Raw genomic sequence first — 20,469 nt, 5'->3', positions numbered from 1 at the left:
AATTTGAATAATGTAAAAAGTTTGAGTATTAAATACATATTTAAACAATTAATTACTAAGAGCTAAGAACATAAGGAAATGCAGGAATCCAAATAGTAGGTAATAGGTATATGAATACGTAAACAATTAATAAACAAGTACACACTTCAACAGAAAATACAATATTGACCAGTTAGTAAATAGAGCAACTCAAGTAGTTAAATACTTTTCCAATATTTAATAGTCCTACAAAATTCATATACCTAGGTGGCTAGGTAGTAGTAGGTTTAGTAGGTACCAATAATGTATAATATTTTAATTAATCTAAAATAATTTTAATAATATTTGTTCGTTACATAATGTATCCAATATTATAATACTCGAATACTGAGAGCAAATTTGGATTAATGAAATTAGTGGCGTTGTGCTAATTTATTTTTGGGGGCCCTAATTTTACAAAAAAAATAATATTTTTATAATAATATGTTCATTTATATTTATTAGTTAAATAAGAAAAATATTTTCCCAAGAAGATCAAATTTACACTACATAATTAATTTATTAATAAATATAATTTAATCAAGTGTTAAATTATGAAATATATGGTAATAATTAAATAATATAAAAATACAAACAAATGATTATTTAAAACATTTTTTTCTAGATTTAGTTGATACTAAAGAATCTAAAACGTCATCAAATGAGAATTTTTTACATATGTAATTTTGAATTGACATAATGGTTTTAGGTGGTCAACCTATCTTCAATTATTCAATCTGTGTACATCTTTAGTCGATTTTTAATTTTAATCCAACTTTGAAAAATGAACGTTTTGCTGTCAACGGTATTGTCAGGTATAATCTCAATGCAATATATAGAAACATTCAAACATTAGAAAAAAACCAATAAGATTTCGTTCATAAAAAAGTTTTGCTATAACATCACAATTGTCCAAGGGCGGGTACAGGGTAAAATAAATATCATATATTCCAACAAAGTTTCTTTTTTTAAATAGATGATGACCTTTTTTTAGTTGATAACTAACAAATTGCCCCCCCCCCTTTAGGACCACTGTGTCCGCCCTTGCAATTGTCAATATCCGAAGAAACTGTTTTGATATAGGTAATGATAAATATAAGATATTTCTGTTTCAAGTTATCATCGAGGTCGTTATGGTAAAACACTAAAACAGAATACAATTTTTAATGAATCGACTCTGGTTCATTATTGTCAGTTTTAAAGTTAACTAAAAATTTGAATTGAGAAAAAAAAAGGTTACAAGAATTTAGTCTTCTGTCAAGTTCATCAGTCATCTACAATAACTAAAAAATATCGACTCCAAACTTTTTTTCCCACTTAAAATAGTTTGATATTCATATTATCATCTTTGTTTTCTTTTACCGATATCTTATTCATAGTTGTTTATAATGTTTGTACTTACAGTCTAATTAATATGAATATATCTTTAAATAAATATTGTTAAAATCTTTTTTTTTTTAATTGTATATCTATAATAATAGAAAACCTACAAGCCTGTACTATTTTTTGGGGACCCCTATTTTTAGGGCCCTGGGCTATAACTCACTTAGCCCTCCCCTTTAATACGGCTCTGACTGAGAGAACTAGAACAACTAGGTACTTTATTATATTATTATAATAATGTATATAAAGTCCATTAAATTTAGATCATTCAACTCAAGACTGAATATTTGTGAAACCAAACATAACCTAAAACATTTACTGATATACAGAATACAAACACAAAGACTAAAAAATAAAAATAAAACGTAATTATAATTACTACATATCACGATTTGAAGTACGAGTAGGTTCACTATATTTAAAATTTTTAAACCCTGTATTATGTTATATAATATTATCATTATTATCAATATTATCACAAAGATTAAAAAGTAGATATTCTGTATTGCACTGTAATTATTATTTAAACAGGTAACTACTAATTATTATATAGTTTATAAATTATAAAAGCATTACAATTTAATCGGTTTATAAGTTATTCAATGAAGTGATTTACTACTAATAAAATGCCGCCGAAACAGAGAAAAATCGCTATTATGGGTTATCGTTCAGTCGGTATGTATACAAAACAAATTAAAACTAATAAATTAACTACTAAGTAAAAAAGAACAAATTAGTTTTTCAAAATAGTTTGTATCCAGATAATTTTCATTGACTTTTTTGTCTAGGTAAATCGTCATTAAGCATTCAATTTGTTGAAGGTCAGTTTGTCGACTCCTACGATCCAACAATTGAAAATAGTAAGTATATTTAGTTGAGCTAAATAGAACCAGCGAGTTATCGCGCTAAATTTTAATTACCTATTAAACTTAATTGTACTGACACATGTTAATAGGTTTTGGGGTAGTAAAGATTCTAAAACTTTGTCAGCTAGTGCTTACCCTATCTGACATTGTATCTAGCAATTTTATTATCATTTAAATACATGATACTAAGAATTATATTAAGTATATTAATTAGTAGGTAATTGTATATTAATTTATTTCCACAGCTTTTGTAAAATCGACTAAAGTAAACAATCAAGAATATGAATTGAAATTAGTCGATACAGCCGGACAAGACGAGTATTCAATATTACCCACACAATATTCTATGGACATTCATGGATATGTCTTAGTCTATAGTATTGCATCACCAAAATCTTTTGAAATTATACAAATCATTTATGATAAATTATTAGATGTGACAGGCAAAGTACAGTAAGCACATTTAAGTAGATTTGTATCTGTTCCGTTAGCCAGTAATCACCTATGTATTAATTTTTTTTTACAGTGTTCCTGTAGTATTGGTAGGTAATAAAAAAGATTTGCATATGGATCGAGTTATCACACAAGAAGAAGGAAAGAAGTTAGCAGATTCATGGAAAGCTGTATTTCTCGAAGCTTCGGCCAAGCAGAATGAGGTAACATCAAAAAAAGTTAGTAGTTAATTTCTTTTATTATTGTAAATTATAAACTTGTTTTTAATATTATTTTATTTGTTTATTTACATTTTTACAACGTAAGATTTATTTTTTATTTTATAATATTTACCTAATATTTTTTATTCAACTTTATCATCTTATCCAATATTTTAAATAAGTGTACTAAAACAAAATACATTTATCGTTTATATAAAATATAGTAGGTATTGCTTTATATTATGCAATAATATAATTTAATACTGAGTTGACAACCCACTGAGGTATTTGCCCTTATGACCAATGGGGTATTTGAATCTTGAAATTTAAAATATTTAAAAATATATATAAAATGTTTATATAATAAAGAAATTAATTTTTGTATTATTATTATTTTAGTGTGTAGCTGATATATTCCATACTATGTTAGTGGAAATTGAAAAAGCAAATGGAAATACTGTTCAAGAAAATAATAAATGTAGTATTTCATAAAATGTAAAATTATATCAACGACTTATTTATTTGAATTATTATGGATTATGATGCTTAAAATAATACTCATATGTGTGTTGTTAAATGTTCATTTAGTTTGTTATTTAACTTTATATTTTTGATATTTTCTAAGTTATGTAAATATTTACTAATTCTTTGTTCTAAAATGTATATGTTGTACAATTGGTGCTAAATTTAAATAAAAAAAATGTATTTGTATGCAATTTAGTGTTTCAAATTAAATTATTATAGCAAATAAACAATAATATAACTAAGAAAATAATATACCTTTATTTACATACCTACATACAAAGTGATTTTTTTCTATGGATTATATAAATAAAATGTATTGCAAATAATAAATGTTAATATATTTTAATTTAAAGGTAGGTATAAAAACAAAAATATAAGTTATAAACTTCATCAGATAAAAGATTATTAGAGTTTAAATTTATAGCCCGATCACCAGTTTAGCTTTAGGGTGCTGCAATATTTAAAATTTAAATTGATTATTTATAAAATGTATAATCTGTTATTGTTGCAATAAATTCATTATTATTAATATTATTATATATATTTAATTCAGAACTATAAAACAACACTTTAAAAATCTCAAAAATATATATTTAATGTTTATACATAAATATTAATTACTCTATTGATTATATTTTTTACATATAATATAGGTAAAATTACTCATATGTCGAATAACAAATTAAGATATTAACATTTTTTTTTTTTTTTAACTTACCTTTCTTAATATTTTTATTTTGAATTGTTTGAAACATAAATAAGTAAGTAGTTACAAACTAATAACTAAGAACATAAATGGCAAAAGTTATGTTTGAATAGAAATATTGTGATATATTTATCAGAAATTCTAGTATTTATTACAATCGTAATTTTGTAAAAATAAATAAGCTCAAATGAAGTTTATTGTATTGGACATGTGCAATGTGATTAATTTGAATTCAATGATTAATCATAAATCGAAAAATCGTCCATAAATACTTATAGGCTTAATATTTTATTCTATATTATACCTACATCTATTTATAATATTTTACTAAAAAAATAAATAATAACGTAACAAAAAATGTAAAAGAAATAATATTGTAGGTAACAATTTTAATATTTTTTAAATTTTTAAAGAATATACTTTTTTTACATTTTAATTAATTACCTGTATAATTAAACATTTCGAGTTATAAGAAAAAATAAGATTAAAAATTTTATTATCGTTTATATATTTGAAAGTCAGATGAGATAATGTATTTCACTTACTACCTATTTAAACTTTAAAGTTACAACTGCGGTTTAAACGTAAATATTAAACCGATTAGCATTAAGCATTAATGCCAATCTAAATTCTAAAATCGAAGATCGAATCTACAGCAGCTGATGTATGGACGTATAGTATATATTGTGTTTACCGAACCATACAAACCGTGTAAAAATATCCATTGTGAAGAATTTAAGAATCACAGGTTCGTTTTCTGAAAAGAAAAATAACCACAAGTCGGTTTTTTTTTCCATGAAACGTCGTAAATGTGTTTTGTGAACGAATGTTGGTTGTATAATCTACGTACACTACATAGTGCATAGTACATAGCCGTGTGCTCGTGTAGTAAAATATTGTGCGAGTAATCATTAGGCATAGTAATTCACTATTCATTATTCAGTTGTATAACACATATGACATGATATGGGTGATGGGTCACGAATGAATGAAGTGATCACAGTCTGAAAAAAAAATGCCGCCGAAACAAAGAAAAATCGCCATTATGGGCTACCGTTCAGTCGGTAAGTAAAATAGAAATATTATTTTCTTTTATAGTAACAATTAATTATTCGTCCTTATTTGTAGTATAAAGTGTACGTTACCAGATATTCCCTTATTATTAAAAAAATTAACTATTTGATTTTTTAGGCAAGTCGTCGTTGAGCATCCAGTTTGTTGAAGGTCAATTTGTAGATTCTTATGATCCAACAATTGAAAACAGTAAGTTTGTCTGCAATATAATAATACAATATTTGAAATTAATAAAAGTCTAAATTGAAAATTTTTTAATATCTGTAGCTTTTGTGAAAACCACTAAAGTGAATAATCAAGAATATGACTTAAAATTAGTTGATACAGCCGGCCAAGACGAGTACTCTATATTGCCAACACAGTATTCCATGGACATTCATGGATATGTCTTGGTCTATAGTATAACCTCGCCAAAGTCTTTCGAAATCATTCAGATAATTTATGATAAATTATTAGATATGACTGGTAAAGTACAGTGAGTATTAATATAATTATTTATCATTAATTAGTATTTCCTTGTGTTTATTATTTATATTTATTTTCTATAGTGTCCCCGTAGTATTGGTAGGTAATAAAAAAGATTTGCACATGGACCGAGTTGTTACACAAGAAGAAGGACGGAGATTAGCAGATTCTTGGAAAGCTGTATTTCTTGAAGCTTCAGCCAAGCAGAACGAGGTAACATCAAAAAAAGTTAGTAGTTAATTTCCTTTATTATTTTATTTTATTTTATTAATTTGTTTCCTAATCTTTTATAACATTTGTATTGTTTTCTATTCAATTTTATTTTCATCACATAATATTGTATGTAAGTATTAAAATGTATTTAATATAAAAAAAAAAAGATTATTAATAAATTATTAAATAGCATTGTAGTTATTATTTTTTATTAAATAAGTGTTTTTTTTTTTTTATTTTAGTGTGTAGCTGATATATTTCATACTATGTTAATGGAAATTGAAAAAGCAAATGGGAATACTGTTCAAGAAAATAATAAGTGCAGTATATCGTGAAAGCATATAACTGTTAATTTTATTTTTATTTCCATAAATGTTAATTTGTATAACTAATGTGAAATGAACATGAAAAATACCATTGAAGCCAGAAATGATTATTGTTTAATTTAGTCGCATATTTTTTAAGTAATTTTTAATTTAAATGCAACTAAAATATATGTTTATATATTTTCTTCTATCTTTATGCTAAACTATTATTTTACTTAATATATTTTGTAACATATTATGTTTGTTTTATTATTATTTTTTACATTCAATTTTAATTTTAACTAGTTTCTAAATTCAATCATTTTATTAGTATTGTACAGGGTGGTTCTTTTATCAATAACTTAATAATTTTAAAATTATTAACTGATAAAATATTATATAATATTGAATATTTTTCATTGGTGCTGTTTTTCTTTATATTTGTTTGTCAAACCATAATCAATTTGTGATTCTTAAATTGCAACCTATATTTTTGTTAAATTTTAATCATAAGCTATTACCAGTAGGTAATTTCTTTTTCGCACCTCTTACTTATTATTATATATTATAATTACATATTTTACAGATTTATTTTGATTAACATTTTTAATAAAAATATTAATTTAAATTTTAAAGTACCTATAATATTTTTTATTACATATTATCGTAAGTTAGGTGTATGGAGTAATGTACCATTAATTTTACAAGCATCTGTTATGTCATTGTTACATAATTTCTCTAAATACAATTTTTATGCTTATTTTCTTTTATATTTTTCCCAAAAATATTCTGCTTCAGATATTAAAAATAAGAATATAGGTTACCTTTTAAAAATCAAAATATGGTTGTCGTTTCTCAAACAAATATAAAAGAAAAAGGGCAACCAGAAGTGTAAGAATTGTTCGTTCATGCATTTTTGAATAAATTGATGTTCACTTAAAAGCATCATCTTGTATATTCAATTATAAAATGATAATTATTATAAAAAAAAAAAATGTATAAACTAAGAATAAAATAAACATTTTTTTAAGAATTTAAATGTGTTGTATTGACATTTATGAATATTAAATAATAACAAAGACATAATCTATATATGTTTTCTCATTATTACTCATTTCAAAAGCACAGTTGTAATATTTTTCATTCTACAACTTATTAAAATATCAGTTATTTTCATGTTCAAAATATGCAAAGCTGATTTATTAATATTGATTATTATTTATTACACTATTATACCACAACTAAACTTAATAAACCTAACTATTCAAACACGTATCAATGTGTCATCAGAACCCGGGAGAAACTTTATAACAATATAATATATTGTAACAAACAAAATATTATTTAAAATAAACCAAGCATGTGTTATTGCACAAGTTTATGTCTTAATTCATCAAACAAGTAGAGTATTACCTAATACCTAATTGATATTGTCTCAATAAAGGTTACAATTTAAAAATCCTTATTTTTATGTATAAAAATCTTCAATTAGTTCGAATCTGATTAAACCCATAAAAAGGACAAAATGCAGCTAACCTGCTGTACCTATATAATTTATGGTTTCTAATTACTTTCAATAGGTAAGAATGTTAATTATTGTATCATAATGTGGATTATAGGCTCGAGTAAAACAAAATAAATCGAAAAAAAATTCAAGTGGTAAATAAAAAATGTCGAACGGAGTTTTTGAAAGTTCATCTGACAGACTATCATTTACAGTACAGCTAAGGCTAACAGCAGTACAAATAGTACAATGTTACAAAAAACGACATTTTTTTTTATTGTGAATACATTATTTCGTCGCATTGCAGCGCCCGTGATGTTGGCGCGTGTGGCAGATGCAAGTCCGGTCATCATCATCCCCCTCGCGGCGGCGGCGACGCGACCCTTTCGCCAGAGGGACGTGCGCGTGGTGGGCGGCCGCTGGGCGCATGTGCACTGGGAGGGTTAAAAACGTCAATAGGATAATATGCCGTTTGCAGCAGTGCACATCAGCAGCGTCCTTCCGATTTTCCCGTCGGTTTTTAGTTCGGAAAACGAATAAAATTCTACGGGGAAAACGACAGTGCGCACACATCGACATCGACGGCACCACGATGGTGGAACCGGAAGTCGAAGACGTAGCCTTTCTGACAGCCATCAACCATTACAGTGAGTACATTTAATAAAATATTATTTACTCATACACAAATTTGCACACACACAACGATAGGTACGCGATAATGTCGTTTGACTAAGCTTATATATATAACCTCGTATATATGACTATTTACGGATTATTGTTTTCATGATACTGATACAGTATAATAAATAGTTGCAAACTTTTATGATTTTTTTTACCAGGAGATAATCAAGACATGATGCACAAGTCTGGAATATACGAACACACGGCCGTCACGGCATGTTCTCGGAGAACAGCTTTGATCATGGCCGGCACCACTCTGTTTCTCATGTTTCTGTGTTCCGTAATTATCGCCTACGCCGGACCTCAAAACGGTTAGTTTTTCACCATCAAAAATAAATTGTTTTATATACGTATTATTATTAACACACTTACCTATATACAATGATGGGTACATATTAAGATTTTACACGATCGATGGACACTTGAAAATAATCCACCCCTTGAAATCGGTTTCAACTTATTATAGTACTCTATCACTTTAAAATTAAGTCGCCGAAACTACTATGTTGTTTAGTTTGCAAACAATGTCAATAATTTACCGTAGACATGCACGTGGATAAATGTTATTACGTTATATCGTTTAAAATAATAGTAATTTAATATCGCTGTTGCATGTTCCAGTATCTAACAAGTGTTTATTTTTTTACTGCCGAAGTTTAACGATTTGTTTTTTCCCCGGTATATCGTATAGGTATCTATTTATTTTATACTACACGTATATTATTAAATTGTTTAAATGGTAACTGATCAAAAACAGATAATAATAATTAACAAATAATTATTATTATTATAATCGCGTGAAATGTTGATCTAATAGGTACCTACAATAGACAATAGGTAATACCCTATATTATTACTATTTTAGATTCTGATCAGAGATTATATGAATGTATACCTATAATATATTAATATGACAATAATATATGTTCGTGTTGATTTTTCGTGTCGAAGAAACTTTTTATAGGTAACATAAATACATTTAAATCTCAATTAATATTGACAATATCGAATTTACGATACTTTCCAAACTAGTTATAATCGAAAAGCTTAAAAAAATAATATTATAAAGTTTCTCACATTATGTTTTTCTTAAAGCAATTAAAAAATATTGAAAATACGTGGTGAAAATTGTTTTGAATTGCAACATCAAGATTTTACTTGAAAAGCTATTTTTCTTTAAAATATCCAATTTCGTGAAACTTAGAATTTCAAGTATCTTAAAAAAAAATCTAGGTGATTTGACGCCCGGGGCTAATAAATATTTTTCATGTACTTAAGAGCGCCTTTATACCTACAACGCCCGGGGTCAAGGATATACCCACTTGCTCCCCCCTAGATCCAGCACTGGATATTGTTAGTATCCGAGTATGTTAAAGTCATGATGTAGAGTACGATTGCTGACGTACCAGGGAGCATTAGAAAGGACAGGGCACACGAAAAGTTATTGGTTGAAAAGATTAAAGTTTATTAGGTTTGAATTTTTTGAGGTTCTCCAGAATTAGATGTCGTATTACGTCATTGCGGAACATAATATTTGTTTGTAAATTAGTGTTTTGTTCTTTAGAGATTTTGGATCGGAGTAATGGTTAGGAGTGTGAAGTTAGCGATGTTGTTTTTTATTTAATGTGGTTATAGCCTAATAACCTAGGTCAGTCTTTTGTTGAGGTCCGAGGAAGACACCTAGGTATTTAATATACCTAATTATTATCTTTAGAAATAAAATATAAAAAAGCCAACTTATGAAGAATATATATTGAATTCAATTTCTGAACTATTTTATTCAAATGTTTTATCAATCATAAAACGAAAATATATAAACTAAAAAAGCCAAAAATTGTATATGTCCATAAATAGCTCAAAAACTTAAATATTATTTTTTAAATGTTATAATAGGAAATACCAATACAAATATTTGATGAAAATGCAAGTCTCTTCAGTAATAATTAATTTTTGAATTTTCACCACTGTTTAATTAACTGCAGTTAATCTATAGTTTGAACGAGGAATTAATTTAAGATAAATAAATTTCAAATTAATATAACGATGCTATTATTGCCTAATGCCTATTGACTATTGAGCACTTTAAATACAAACCATAGAGAAAAAATATTAAATAAAAACATATTATACTATCGAGTATCGACTATCATAGACACATACAAGAGCCTATAAATAAAATATAATAATAAATTAATATAAAATATATTATGATATTATTTTATTATGTTTAGAAGATTAATTGCGTAGCACACATTTCTACCAAGAATAATAAAAATAAATTAAAACTAAGGCCCCCCTCAACCAAGTTTCTACAGCCACCCCAGTACTAAGCTACAACACTACTACACAGCTATATTTATAACTTATATTTTTATAAGTAACTATAATAATAGGTATATTAAATAAAGTACAAATACAAGTCACTTTATAATGATGGTTTCTCGTTTATTTTCCACTTTTATATTTTTGAATGGTTCTATAGATATCTAACAAACAAGACAACACATAAACTCGATAATAAATTATAACATTAAATTAATATAAAAATAAAATAAAATAATTTTCTAGACTGTCCGTGTATTGGTGAAAAGCCAGTATTTTTACCCGACGATGATGGAGTCAATAGATCTCGATCAATTATACCGATCGCTACCAACGGTGATATATTTCCATGGAATAATGTGCGTTTACCAACATTTGCTAGACCCTATAGTTACCACATAAAAATACATCCAAATTTAACCAGCTTAGACGTAAAAGGTATGAGCAATATAATTTAACTAATTTGGTATTTTTAGAAGTATAACGTAAACGATTATTTGTTTTACAGGCCAAGTATTAATTAACTTCAGACTTGTTAGGGATTCCGATTACATTGTTTTTCATAGTAAAAATCTTACCATAGTTGAAAAAGTGAGTTATTAAAAATATAACAATAACATTAACAACGTATGATTGATTTTTATCTTTTTTTTTTATCGAATAGCGTGTTGTGAATGCGGAAAATCATGATAAGATTTACGAAGTGTCCAGAATGTTGGAATACTCTGCTGGCCAGCAAATACTATTGGAATTCGAAGAAACATTATCTGCCGACCGCAATTACACACTGATTATAAGATACACGACTCGGTTGAGCAGAGAGCTGGAAGGATTTTACATAAGCAGTTACACAACGAGCAAAGGCGAAAGAAGGTGAGTTACCTACTGCAAATAGACAGACTATAGTATAGGGGCAAATAATATCAATAAAATCTAATATTTGGTAGTCGATAATAATTTTGCGAGAGATCAAGTCTCACCCACGTCCCCCTTCATCAATTGTTTGGCGTCAATGTAGCTGCGAGTTGGTAGCAATAAACGTTGGTCTTTAAAGTGAATAATAATTTTAGATATTTGGCAACGACTCATTTCGAACCGACGTACGCTCGTTCAGCGTTCCCGTGCTTTGACGAACCCCAGTTTAAAGCTAAATTTCGCATGTCGATCTTGAGAAATAGATTCCACATAGCTCTGTTCAACATGCCGATTAAAGAGTCCGTGGACGACGGACTTTATATGGGAGTTGGACTGGTACGGTTATAATAATTTATTTTCTTAAATTTACTCATTACGTATAAAGAATAATAGGTAATAATAATCATCATGATTTTTAGATGCGCGACGACTTTGAAGAATCTGTAGAAATGAGTACTTACCTTGTGGCATTTGTCGTTTGCGATTATCAATACGTGCACGCGCAAACATTACAAGGAGTAGCTGTGCGAGTATATGCTCCGCCTGAATTGTTATCCCAGACTTCGTTTGCTCTGAGCACTGCCACTAAAGTCATGGACCATTATTCAGATTTCTTTGGAGTGCCGTATCCACTACCGAAACAAGGTATAATATTATAATAACGGTTAAAATAATAATTTTACATCCTCATGTATAATAAACTTTAATTTATATAGACCTGATCGCCATACCGGATTTCGGTGCCGGAGCAATGGAAAATTGGGGTTTGATTACATATAGGGAGACTTCAATACTATACGATGAAAAAGAAACTTCTGCGGCCGCCCATCAGTGGGTGGCTGTGGTGGTGGCCCACGAATTAGCACACCAATGGTTTGGCAACTTGGTGACGATGTGTTGGTGGAACGACTTATGGTTGAACGAAGGATTCGCCAGTTTTTTGGAATACCGTGGAGTTGATCACGTGATGCCAGGATGGTCGATGATGGCTCAGTTCGTGTTAGATAAGACCCAGCAAGGATTAAAACTCGACGCGTTGTCCACCTCACACCCGATCAGCGTTAGTGTACACGATCCGGTAGAAATCGAGGCCATATTCGACTCTATATCTTATAGCAAAGTAATGCTTGTTCATACAATAGTATATATTTTACATTTTTAAAATAACATTATAATTTTAAAAATCGTTGTATAGGGAGCAGCGATTTTATATATGTTAGAAAAATTCCTCGGATTGGAAACCTTGCGGAGCGGACTGAACGATTACTTGAATACACACAAGTACGGAAATGCAGATACGACAGACCTGTGGAGCGTTCTAAGCCAACACGCTAAAAATACTGTACAAGTCAGAGTAAGCGAATCATATTAGACGACTAGGGGTAGTCACCCAATTCCATTTCGTTTATAATGATTTCGTTTTCAGTACATAATGGATACTTGGACGTGTCAGATGGGTTTCCCCATGATCAAAATAAGCAGAGAAAACAGTTCGTCTTCAAACAATGCAGTTTCATTCACTGCAATGCAAAGTCGATTCCTTTTAACCTCACAAATCGCCAGTAAGGTAAAACATCGAGCCGCACCGTCTCAGTACGACTACAAGTGGTACGTACCGTTAAGCTTTTACACGGACATTACAAGTTATCGTGAACAAGAAGTAGTCTGGATGAACATGACTGATGGTTAGTTATAAATTACCACATATATATTTTTTTAATTTTAATTATATGATATATAGGTATATATTATACATAATACATTACATTACTAAGTACCTACATAGTACATACCTAGACGCGCACATATACACATATAGTATAGTGTTTATGTAAATTATAATTTGTTATAATTACATATCTGTTGAACATAGCAGAGTAATAAATACTTATACTAATAAAAACTTACTTTTTTTTTAACTAATAAAAAATTATCAATACAAAAGTTTGAAAATTCAATACATTTAAATAAGATTATTATATATTTTTTTTGCATATTTGAAGGTATTTTTCTATGTCATTACTTATTACGTGAATTAATTATCAAGTCAAAAACATATTGTAATTTTCTTTGCTTCATTAATAAAAAGATCGGCCCTATCCGGTGGCCATGGTTACTGCGAGGCAGTATAGCGTGCTAAAAAAATGTCAAACTTAAGACAAAGTACTATCTGACCACCTTTACAGCTTTTAATTAAACTTGAGTTTTTTTTATCACTATATAGTATAATTAATATTATTATTGAAAACTTTTTACTATTTTGATCTCGAGAGAATTATCTCAAAATAGCCTACTTCAGCACGCCACTGGACCATTAGGTATTTATTTTTAAATTCACAACCAAATATAAACTACCTATGGGCGTATAGAGGGAGCAAGTCCTCTCACCTTGCACTTCAAACTAAATTATATTTCTTTTACCACACGTCGTAATGCAACGGAAAATTCTAAGCAGATTTTGCGAAGACTCTAGACCATTGTCATTGTTATAATTTAAAAATAATATTATAAATAAATACTTTAAAAAAAATTGAGTTTTAATGATTTAAAGATGGCTACGCTACTGCCCCCCCCCCTTGATTGAAATCCTAGATACGCCCATGAAATTACCCATGATGTTTTATTTATATTTTATTCTCATGTAAATATTAAAGCATATAATTTTTTAAAATAACAAATGAAAATGTTTTTGTTAAAAAAAATGGTTATTTCAACTTTTTAATGCGTATAATTACATTTATAGGAGCATATTTTATCAATTTTACTAATTTTAGTGATGAAAATTCTGAACCTCGAATTAATTGTTAACCGTTAATGAATTTTTAATTACAGTAAGATTTGAGGTTGATCCAAAGGTACGGTGGTTGAAAGCCAACGTCAATCAGTCAGGATTTTATCGTGTAAATTATGACGATGGGTTGTGGAACGAAATAATTGGACAACTTCAATTAAACCACGAGGTGTTTAGTGCAGCAGATAGAGCTTCTTTGATTGACGATATATTCACTTTATGTAGAGCAGGAGTACTCAACGTGACTATCCCTTTGGAACTGTCTAAATATTTGTATAAAGAAAGAGATTTTGTTCCATGGGCGACAGCTCTTGAACATTTCGAAAACTGGAGCAAATTTTTATCAGAATCGTCACCTTATAAACTGTTTTTGGAATACACGAAAAGTCTTCTCGGCCCCGTGGCTCGATCTGTTGGATGGGACGACCAAGGAACTCATTTAGAAAAGTAAGTATCTATTATTATTTATTAGGGGTAATGGGTGTACATATAAATATAAGGGGATGCTGTATTGTCAATTATAAATTACCTATTAAAAAACAATGTATTTATTTATTTAAGCTGCAAAGATACCTACCAATATAAACTGTGTATATATCTATATCTTTTTTAATTGTTGTATACAGCTTATATTGCTTATAATAAGTCATAACTCAGCTTATAAAAAAAAAATTAATATTTTAATATTTAAAGTATTTTCAAGCTAAATCTGAAATTTAATAATAAAATTAATATAATATACTTATTCTTATTGGTATAGGTTTTAATATTGTGTTACATTATTTATAATATATTACAGATTTCCTGTTTTTAGACTTAAAAATGTAACACAACATTTTAGATGATAAATTAAACCAAACTTCACTGAGAATTGTTTTAAAAATGTTGAAAATTTAAATTTATTATTGCCTTCAATCTGTGTAAACATTAAAAAAATAATAATAAAATAATGAAAATTGCTATATTACACAGAAATATTTTGCAAGACTCAAATTTAAAAAATATGAATTAGAGAACAAATAATTGACAAGGAAACTATTTTATACTTAGTTATCAATAGGTGTATTATAATTTTATAGCATAGTTGAATTGACTCGGTTAAACATACTAATTTTCTAAGTTCAGTAATGGTGCAGCTTTTGATCAATAGTCTGTATTTTTTGTCACTAGAAAAGTAGAAAATTAGTTATAATTTAATATTTCATACGACATATATGAATTTTTAGATTAATGCGATCGCAGATTTTGTCTGCTGCTATAATATGTGGAATAGAAGATGTGGTAAAAGAAGCGAAAAGTAGATTTGAAGAATGGATGTATGAAAACAAACGTATACCACCAAATTTAAGAGAAGTAATTTACTTGGCAGGTAAATAGCACTAATTCATATTTTTTTAAGTATTTGGTATTAAAAATATTTATTAATAGGTATCATATATGGAGATGTCAAAGAATGGAATTTTTGCTGGGATAAATATAATCAAAGTCGTGTGCCAAGTGAACGTCAATTACTCCTTACAGTACTTGGTGCTTCAAATGATCCTTGGTTACTTCAAAAGTAATATGACTAATACTTAAAATAAAAATTTTCATTATCTTTATAATTTAATTTTTAGACTTTTGTCAACCACACTGGATAGCTCAAAAGTTAAAGCACAGGATGTAAAAATGGTTTTTGGCGTGGTGGCTTCACAAGGATCACAGGGTCAGCTGCTGGCATGGCGTCATCTGAAAGCTAATTGGGATAATCTTCAAACACTTTTTGGAAATGGAACTTTTACATTGGGAGGCCTAATTACAGCAGTTACATCTCATTTTTCAACTGAATATGATTTTAAAGAAGTATCCGATTTCTTCCGTTACATAGATGTAGGTTCAGGAACCAGAGCTTTAGAACAAAGTTTAGAAATGATACAACTCAATGTGCATTGGGTTAAAAATAATGAGGCCCAAATATATGATTGGCTGGTAAAAAACTCAAAAACAAAGAATAACAAAAACTAAAAAAAAGATTACAGTGTAACATATAGTGTGTATTTTTGAAGTAATAAATCAAGCAAATATGAAGACTGATATGATAACAATGAGAATATAGAAAATAAATTTGAAATAAATTATTTCAAATTTATTTTTTTAATTTAAAGGAATAGAATATTTTGAGTATGAAAATGAAACATAAAAATGATACTTAATTTAATAAATAAATTTAAATTTGCTTCCCAAGTCAATAGTAATAAAAATGATTTAACCTTTTCTAATGTCTGCCAATATGTATACATTGAATATGCTTTAGAACTTTAATTGTTTGATTTATAACTATTAATTTTTTTTGTATGTACAATTAAATATTAATTTTGAGTACTAAACTTCAGGGTTTTTGAAACTGAAAATCTTATAAAATTATTGAAAATCAGTTTGTGTTTACAGGGTTAATACGTATAAAAAATATACATTTCTACGTATTTAACCTTAATATTAGTATTTTTATTAGCTCTTTAATTGCCAAAAAACTAATTTGCTAATAAAGCCATTTAAAAACACACATTTGCTTTGTTTTAATTATATTTTTATATTATAAATTATAGAGTATTAATCAATAAGATGAAACAATATTATAAATATTTATCATAACAATAATAATATCCCTTTTATTAATTTTTAATTCATGTTTGTACTTAAAAACATAATATTATTAATTACAAATAATGAATATGGTAACAACAACATTTTTAAATACATAAAGAAATAATGTAAGACTATTTAACAACTTAAAAAGAAAAAATTGCAGTGAACATAATGTTAGAGGATACTTTTTTGAAAATGATGATGTGTTTTGTGAAATCACTGAGTACCTGGGAAATTGGATTCACTTAATAAGTGTATAACAAATAATGACATTATAAAAAATGAATGATAACTCACTAAAGTGCTTATTCCATGTATCCATTGCCAGTTCACTAATATAATTGCTTGTATCTGTGATTAATATTTTTAATGTAGTTTTGATTTTATCATTTAATATATCATCCTTACTGTATAATAATAATACACTATATAAAATTATGTTTAATAAATATTGGATTAATTATAAATATAACCATACTCTGAAATTGAAGTTATCATCACATTTAATGTTATGACTAAAGCATAGCGAACATTTGGATTTTCGTCAGACTGATGGTACACAACATGAGGAAATAGCTTGTTTAACATCAATTGATCACAGATTTCAAAAAAATTCTAATAATTCAAGTAATTCAAGGTTTTTGTAACTACTATTAGGAACCCATCATATAAGTCAGTTTTTGAGATATTAAGGAATATCTAATAGCTAATATTTAATCATAGAACATTGGCTTATTAAGTGTCCAACAAATCATTATTCCACTGCATTCTTTCTCATATTAATATTTAGTGTTCTAAATTGTATACACATTATTGTTGCACATACTTTAGCAAATGATAAAAACGCCATCTTGTTGTAAGTATTTCTCGAGTAAGATAGTTTTATAAGGTATGGCACAATATATGTTTGAGCCCAATCCATTCCAAATTCTGTAACTAATAGTTTGAACACATCCATAGCAGTTTGCTGAACAGTTGGTTCTAGAAAATATTAAACTCTTTTGTACAGAAGCAATCAATACAATAATTGAAAGATAGCAATAAATAATATTTACTTGTGTCAGTTAGTAATATTAAAAACGACTGTTCTAGATAATCTTCAAAAAATTTGAGACCTTTTTGAATTGCCAATATATATAAATAAATTGCACCAGTGTTTCGCATTTTCCATGAATCATTTATAATAAATGCTTTCAAACAGCATATTAATCGATCTTCTGGTAGTACTATCAAATTCTATATATATATATAAATAGATATTTTAATAATAAAAATGTACAGGGTGAGCTTTTTTTAGAACATTTTCTAGTAAAAAAAAATTATATTTTCTAAATATTTAATTTTCAGAGCAAATATGTCAAGGACTTTTCTTTACTTAAAAAAATCAAGTTATACTTCTCTTTACAAATATATTTATTATATTGTAAAACATAGATATACATTTAATTATTTTTTTAAATAAATGTTATCCTAATGTATATTTTCTCTGCAATGTAAAATTGAATTAACTGATTTCTTATGGTAATATTATTAAATTACCTATTTATACTTGATTATTGATAGGTATTAAAGTTTAGAGTACTAATGTACCTAATACAATGAAATATTTAGATAACAATGTGCAGAGAAAAAATATATGTCTTAAAAATAATGTACTTATTTTAGGTAAGATGAGTATTAAAAATAAAATGTGCTCTCTAATATAATTAATAATTAAATACAATTATTATCACATTAAATTTTTGAATACACTGTATTTATATTATTATATTTACATTGTACTGTGATCCTAAAATATCCTTCATATATTTCACAACATTAAATATTACATCAACATTTTTGTCTTTAAGTAATTTGTTTACCAAGTCCACAAAATAATCTTTAATTCTGTAATATAGGCATATAGGCGTATAGGTACATAGTTTGTCAAGCAGTGGTAGCTTGTATGTTTAAAAAAAGAGCTTGTAAATAGTTTTATTATATTGAATTATAAAAAATTAAAATATATCACATTGCTTACATGCATTTGGCACATACACATGAGCCAGCCACTCATTGTTATCAATTTTAGTTGTGGGTATATATAATTTACTGGGCGTCCCAAGAAATGATTTTAATCCAAAAACTATTGTTTATTTTTTCTCAATATTATTTAAGTAATTGTTTATGTTTAAATGTATAATGAATTTAATTTTAAATACATATTTGTTTACAATGACATGTTATACATAACAATATTTCGAAATAAAATAAAATGACATTTAAATTTTTTTTTTTTATTTGGTTAGTTTCAAATTACGAGTATAAAAAACATTTTGGCACGCCCATGATAATTAGTTAATATAATAACGGAGTTGAAATATTATATAAAATGTATGCACATTATGTAACTTACATTACATCAGGCATTATTTTTCCAAATTTTGCCAAAACAGCTGGTACCTCCAATTTACATTTAACATCAGAATCATGACTTAAATTGTATAATGTTGGAATCAAAAATTTGGTTACCAATTTAGTAGCTTCTAGGTAAGTCAAATTTTCATAAAGGATAACGGTACAATCATAAAGAACACTAACAGACTGTAATCGAACTTCTATTTGTTGGTCTTTAGCTAATGAAATAAGCATTTTCATTATACTTTCAGTAAGCTTTAAGCAACTTACACAAATTTCAAGCAACTATTTAAAAAGTAATTATTAATTAATATTAATAGTAAAATACCATATTTTTAGTAATTATTATTAAACATTTAATGTAAAAATTAATTCAAATTTAAAATGATACCTTTGTAATATTCTTGATGAGTATTGAACGTACTCCACAGGAAGGGTCATGTATTGAATTCAATGCAATAGGAAGAATTATCTGTTTAGTATAGGAAACATCAAATTTTTTTGAAATTGTTATTGCTGTTGATAAAGCCAATATTCTAACATGCTCCTGTTTATATAAAAGTAAATTAATTTAAATTTATAAAAATTTGATAAAGTTACATTTTGGTCAAAACTAAATTGTTCCAAACGGGGAGTTAATTTACTGTCAAAAATTGACATATGAACAACTTCACTGAAATCAACCAAATTATTTGCTGCATTTTGACGAACAGAAGGTAATGAGTCCAAACTTAAGAAACAATGATAGTCGATTAAGTCACCTATACATTATAATAAAACAATTATAATATAAAAAATGTATAATATCTTAATATTAAATACTAGACAACATTTACTTTGATGTTTCGGACTGACACGCATATAAACAGAAGTGAAAAGATGACTAACAGACAAACGTTTAGTACTTCTATCATTCATCGTCAAACTAGCAATAAAAGGTATGAAGTAGTTCTCCAGATCAATTACTTCCATAATATCAGCCAATGTTTGCAATGATTTTATGGCGGCCATTCTAACATCACTTAA

At 27.3% G+C, this 20,469-nt stretch overlaps 4 protein-coding genes across 6 annotated transcripts; 3 read left to right on the top strand and 1 right to left on the bottom strand.

The window, feature by feature from the left end:
* Positions 1-1,788: 1,788 nt before the first annotated feature.
* LOC132930728 (GTP-binding protein Rheb homolog) lies at positions 1,789-3,636 on the top strand. 2 transcript variants are annotated; one of them, XM_060996757.1, is made up of 5 exons: positions 1,789-2,076; positions 2,190-2,261; positions 2,513-2,720; positions 2,794-2,923; positions 3,320-3,636. In XM_060996757.1, the coding sequence occupies exons 1-5, from the start codon at positions 2,028-2,030 to the stop codon at positions 3,410-3,412; spliced, it is 552 nt and encodes a 183-aa protein (XP_060852740.1). In that variant the 5' UTR covers positions 1,789-2,027; the 3' UTR covers positions 3,413-3,636. The 2 variants fall into 2 exon arrangements, with proteins under 2 accessions (XP_060852740.1, XP_060852738.1); XM_060996755.1 differs by having other exon boundaries at positions 1,792-2,076; positions 2,794-2,938.
* A 1,358-nt stretch (positions 3,637-4,994) lies between these two features.
* LOC132930672 (GTP-binding protein Rheb homolog) lies at positions 4,995-7,247 on the top strand. Of its 2 annotated transcripts, none has more exons than XM_060996663.1 (5): positions 4,995-5,215; positions 5,343-5,414; positions 5,493-5,700; positions 5,774-5,903; positions 6,146-7,247. In XM_060996663.1, exons 1-5 carry the CDS (start codon positions 5,167-5,169, stop codon positions 6,236-6,238), a joined length of 552 nt encoding a protein of 183 aa, XP_060852646.1. In that variant the 5' UTR covers positions 4,995-5,166; the 3' UTR covers positions 6,239-7,247. The 2 variants fall into 2 exon arrangements, with proteins under 2 accessions (XP_060852646.1, XP_060852647.1); XM_060996664.1 differs by having other exon boundaries at positions 5,774-5,918.
* A 909-nt stretch (positions 7,248-8,156) lies between these two features.
* On the top strand, positions 8,157-19,312 carry LOC132930669 (endoplasmic reticulum aminopeptidase 1-like). Its single transcript, XM_060996658.1, has 14 exons — positions 8,157-8,359; positions 8,552-8,704; positions 10,962-11,153; positions 11,224-11,306; positions 11,380-11,588; positions 11,786-11,966; positions 12,050-12,275; positions 12,347-12,750; positions 12,826-12,984; positions 13,057-13,315; positions 14,463-14,868; positions 15,648-15,790; positions 15,850-15,979; positions 16,038-19,312. The coding sequence occupies exons 1-14, from the start codon at positions 8,305-8,307 to the stop codon at positions 16,423-16,425; spliced, it is 2,988 nt and encodes a 995-aa protein (XP_060852641.1). The 5' UTR covers positions 8,157-8,304; the 3' UTR covers positions 16,426-19,312.
* LOC132930671 (uncharacterized) lies at positions 17,801-20,418 on the bottom strand. The gene is made up of 4 exons (XM_060996662.1): positions 20,044-20,418; positions 19,835-19,990; positions 18,102-18,282; positions 17,801-18,027 (listed from the first exon to the last, which is right to left on the bottom strand). The coding sequence occupies exons 1-4, from the start codon at positions 20,101-20,103 to the stop codon at positions 17,801-17,803; spliced, it is 624 nt and encodes a 207-aa protein (XP_060852645.1). The 5' UTR covers positions 20,104-20,418.
* Between the last annotated feature and the right edge of the window lie 51 nt (positions 20,419-20,469).

The sequence above is a fragment of the Rhopalosiphum padi genome, chromosome 4 (assembly GCF_020882245.1).
Source record: "Rhopalosiphum padi isolate XX-2018 chromosome 4, ASM2088224v1, whole genome shotgun sequence".
Lineage (NCBI taxonomy): Eukaryota > Metazoa > Arthropoda > Insecta > Hemiptera > Aphididae > Rhopalosiphum > Rhopalosiphum padi.
The sequence above is the reverse complement of the archived record's forward strand: the minus strand, read 5'-3'. Positions and strand labels throughout refer to the sequence as shown.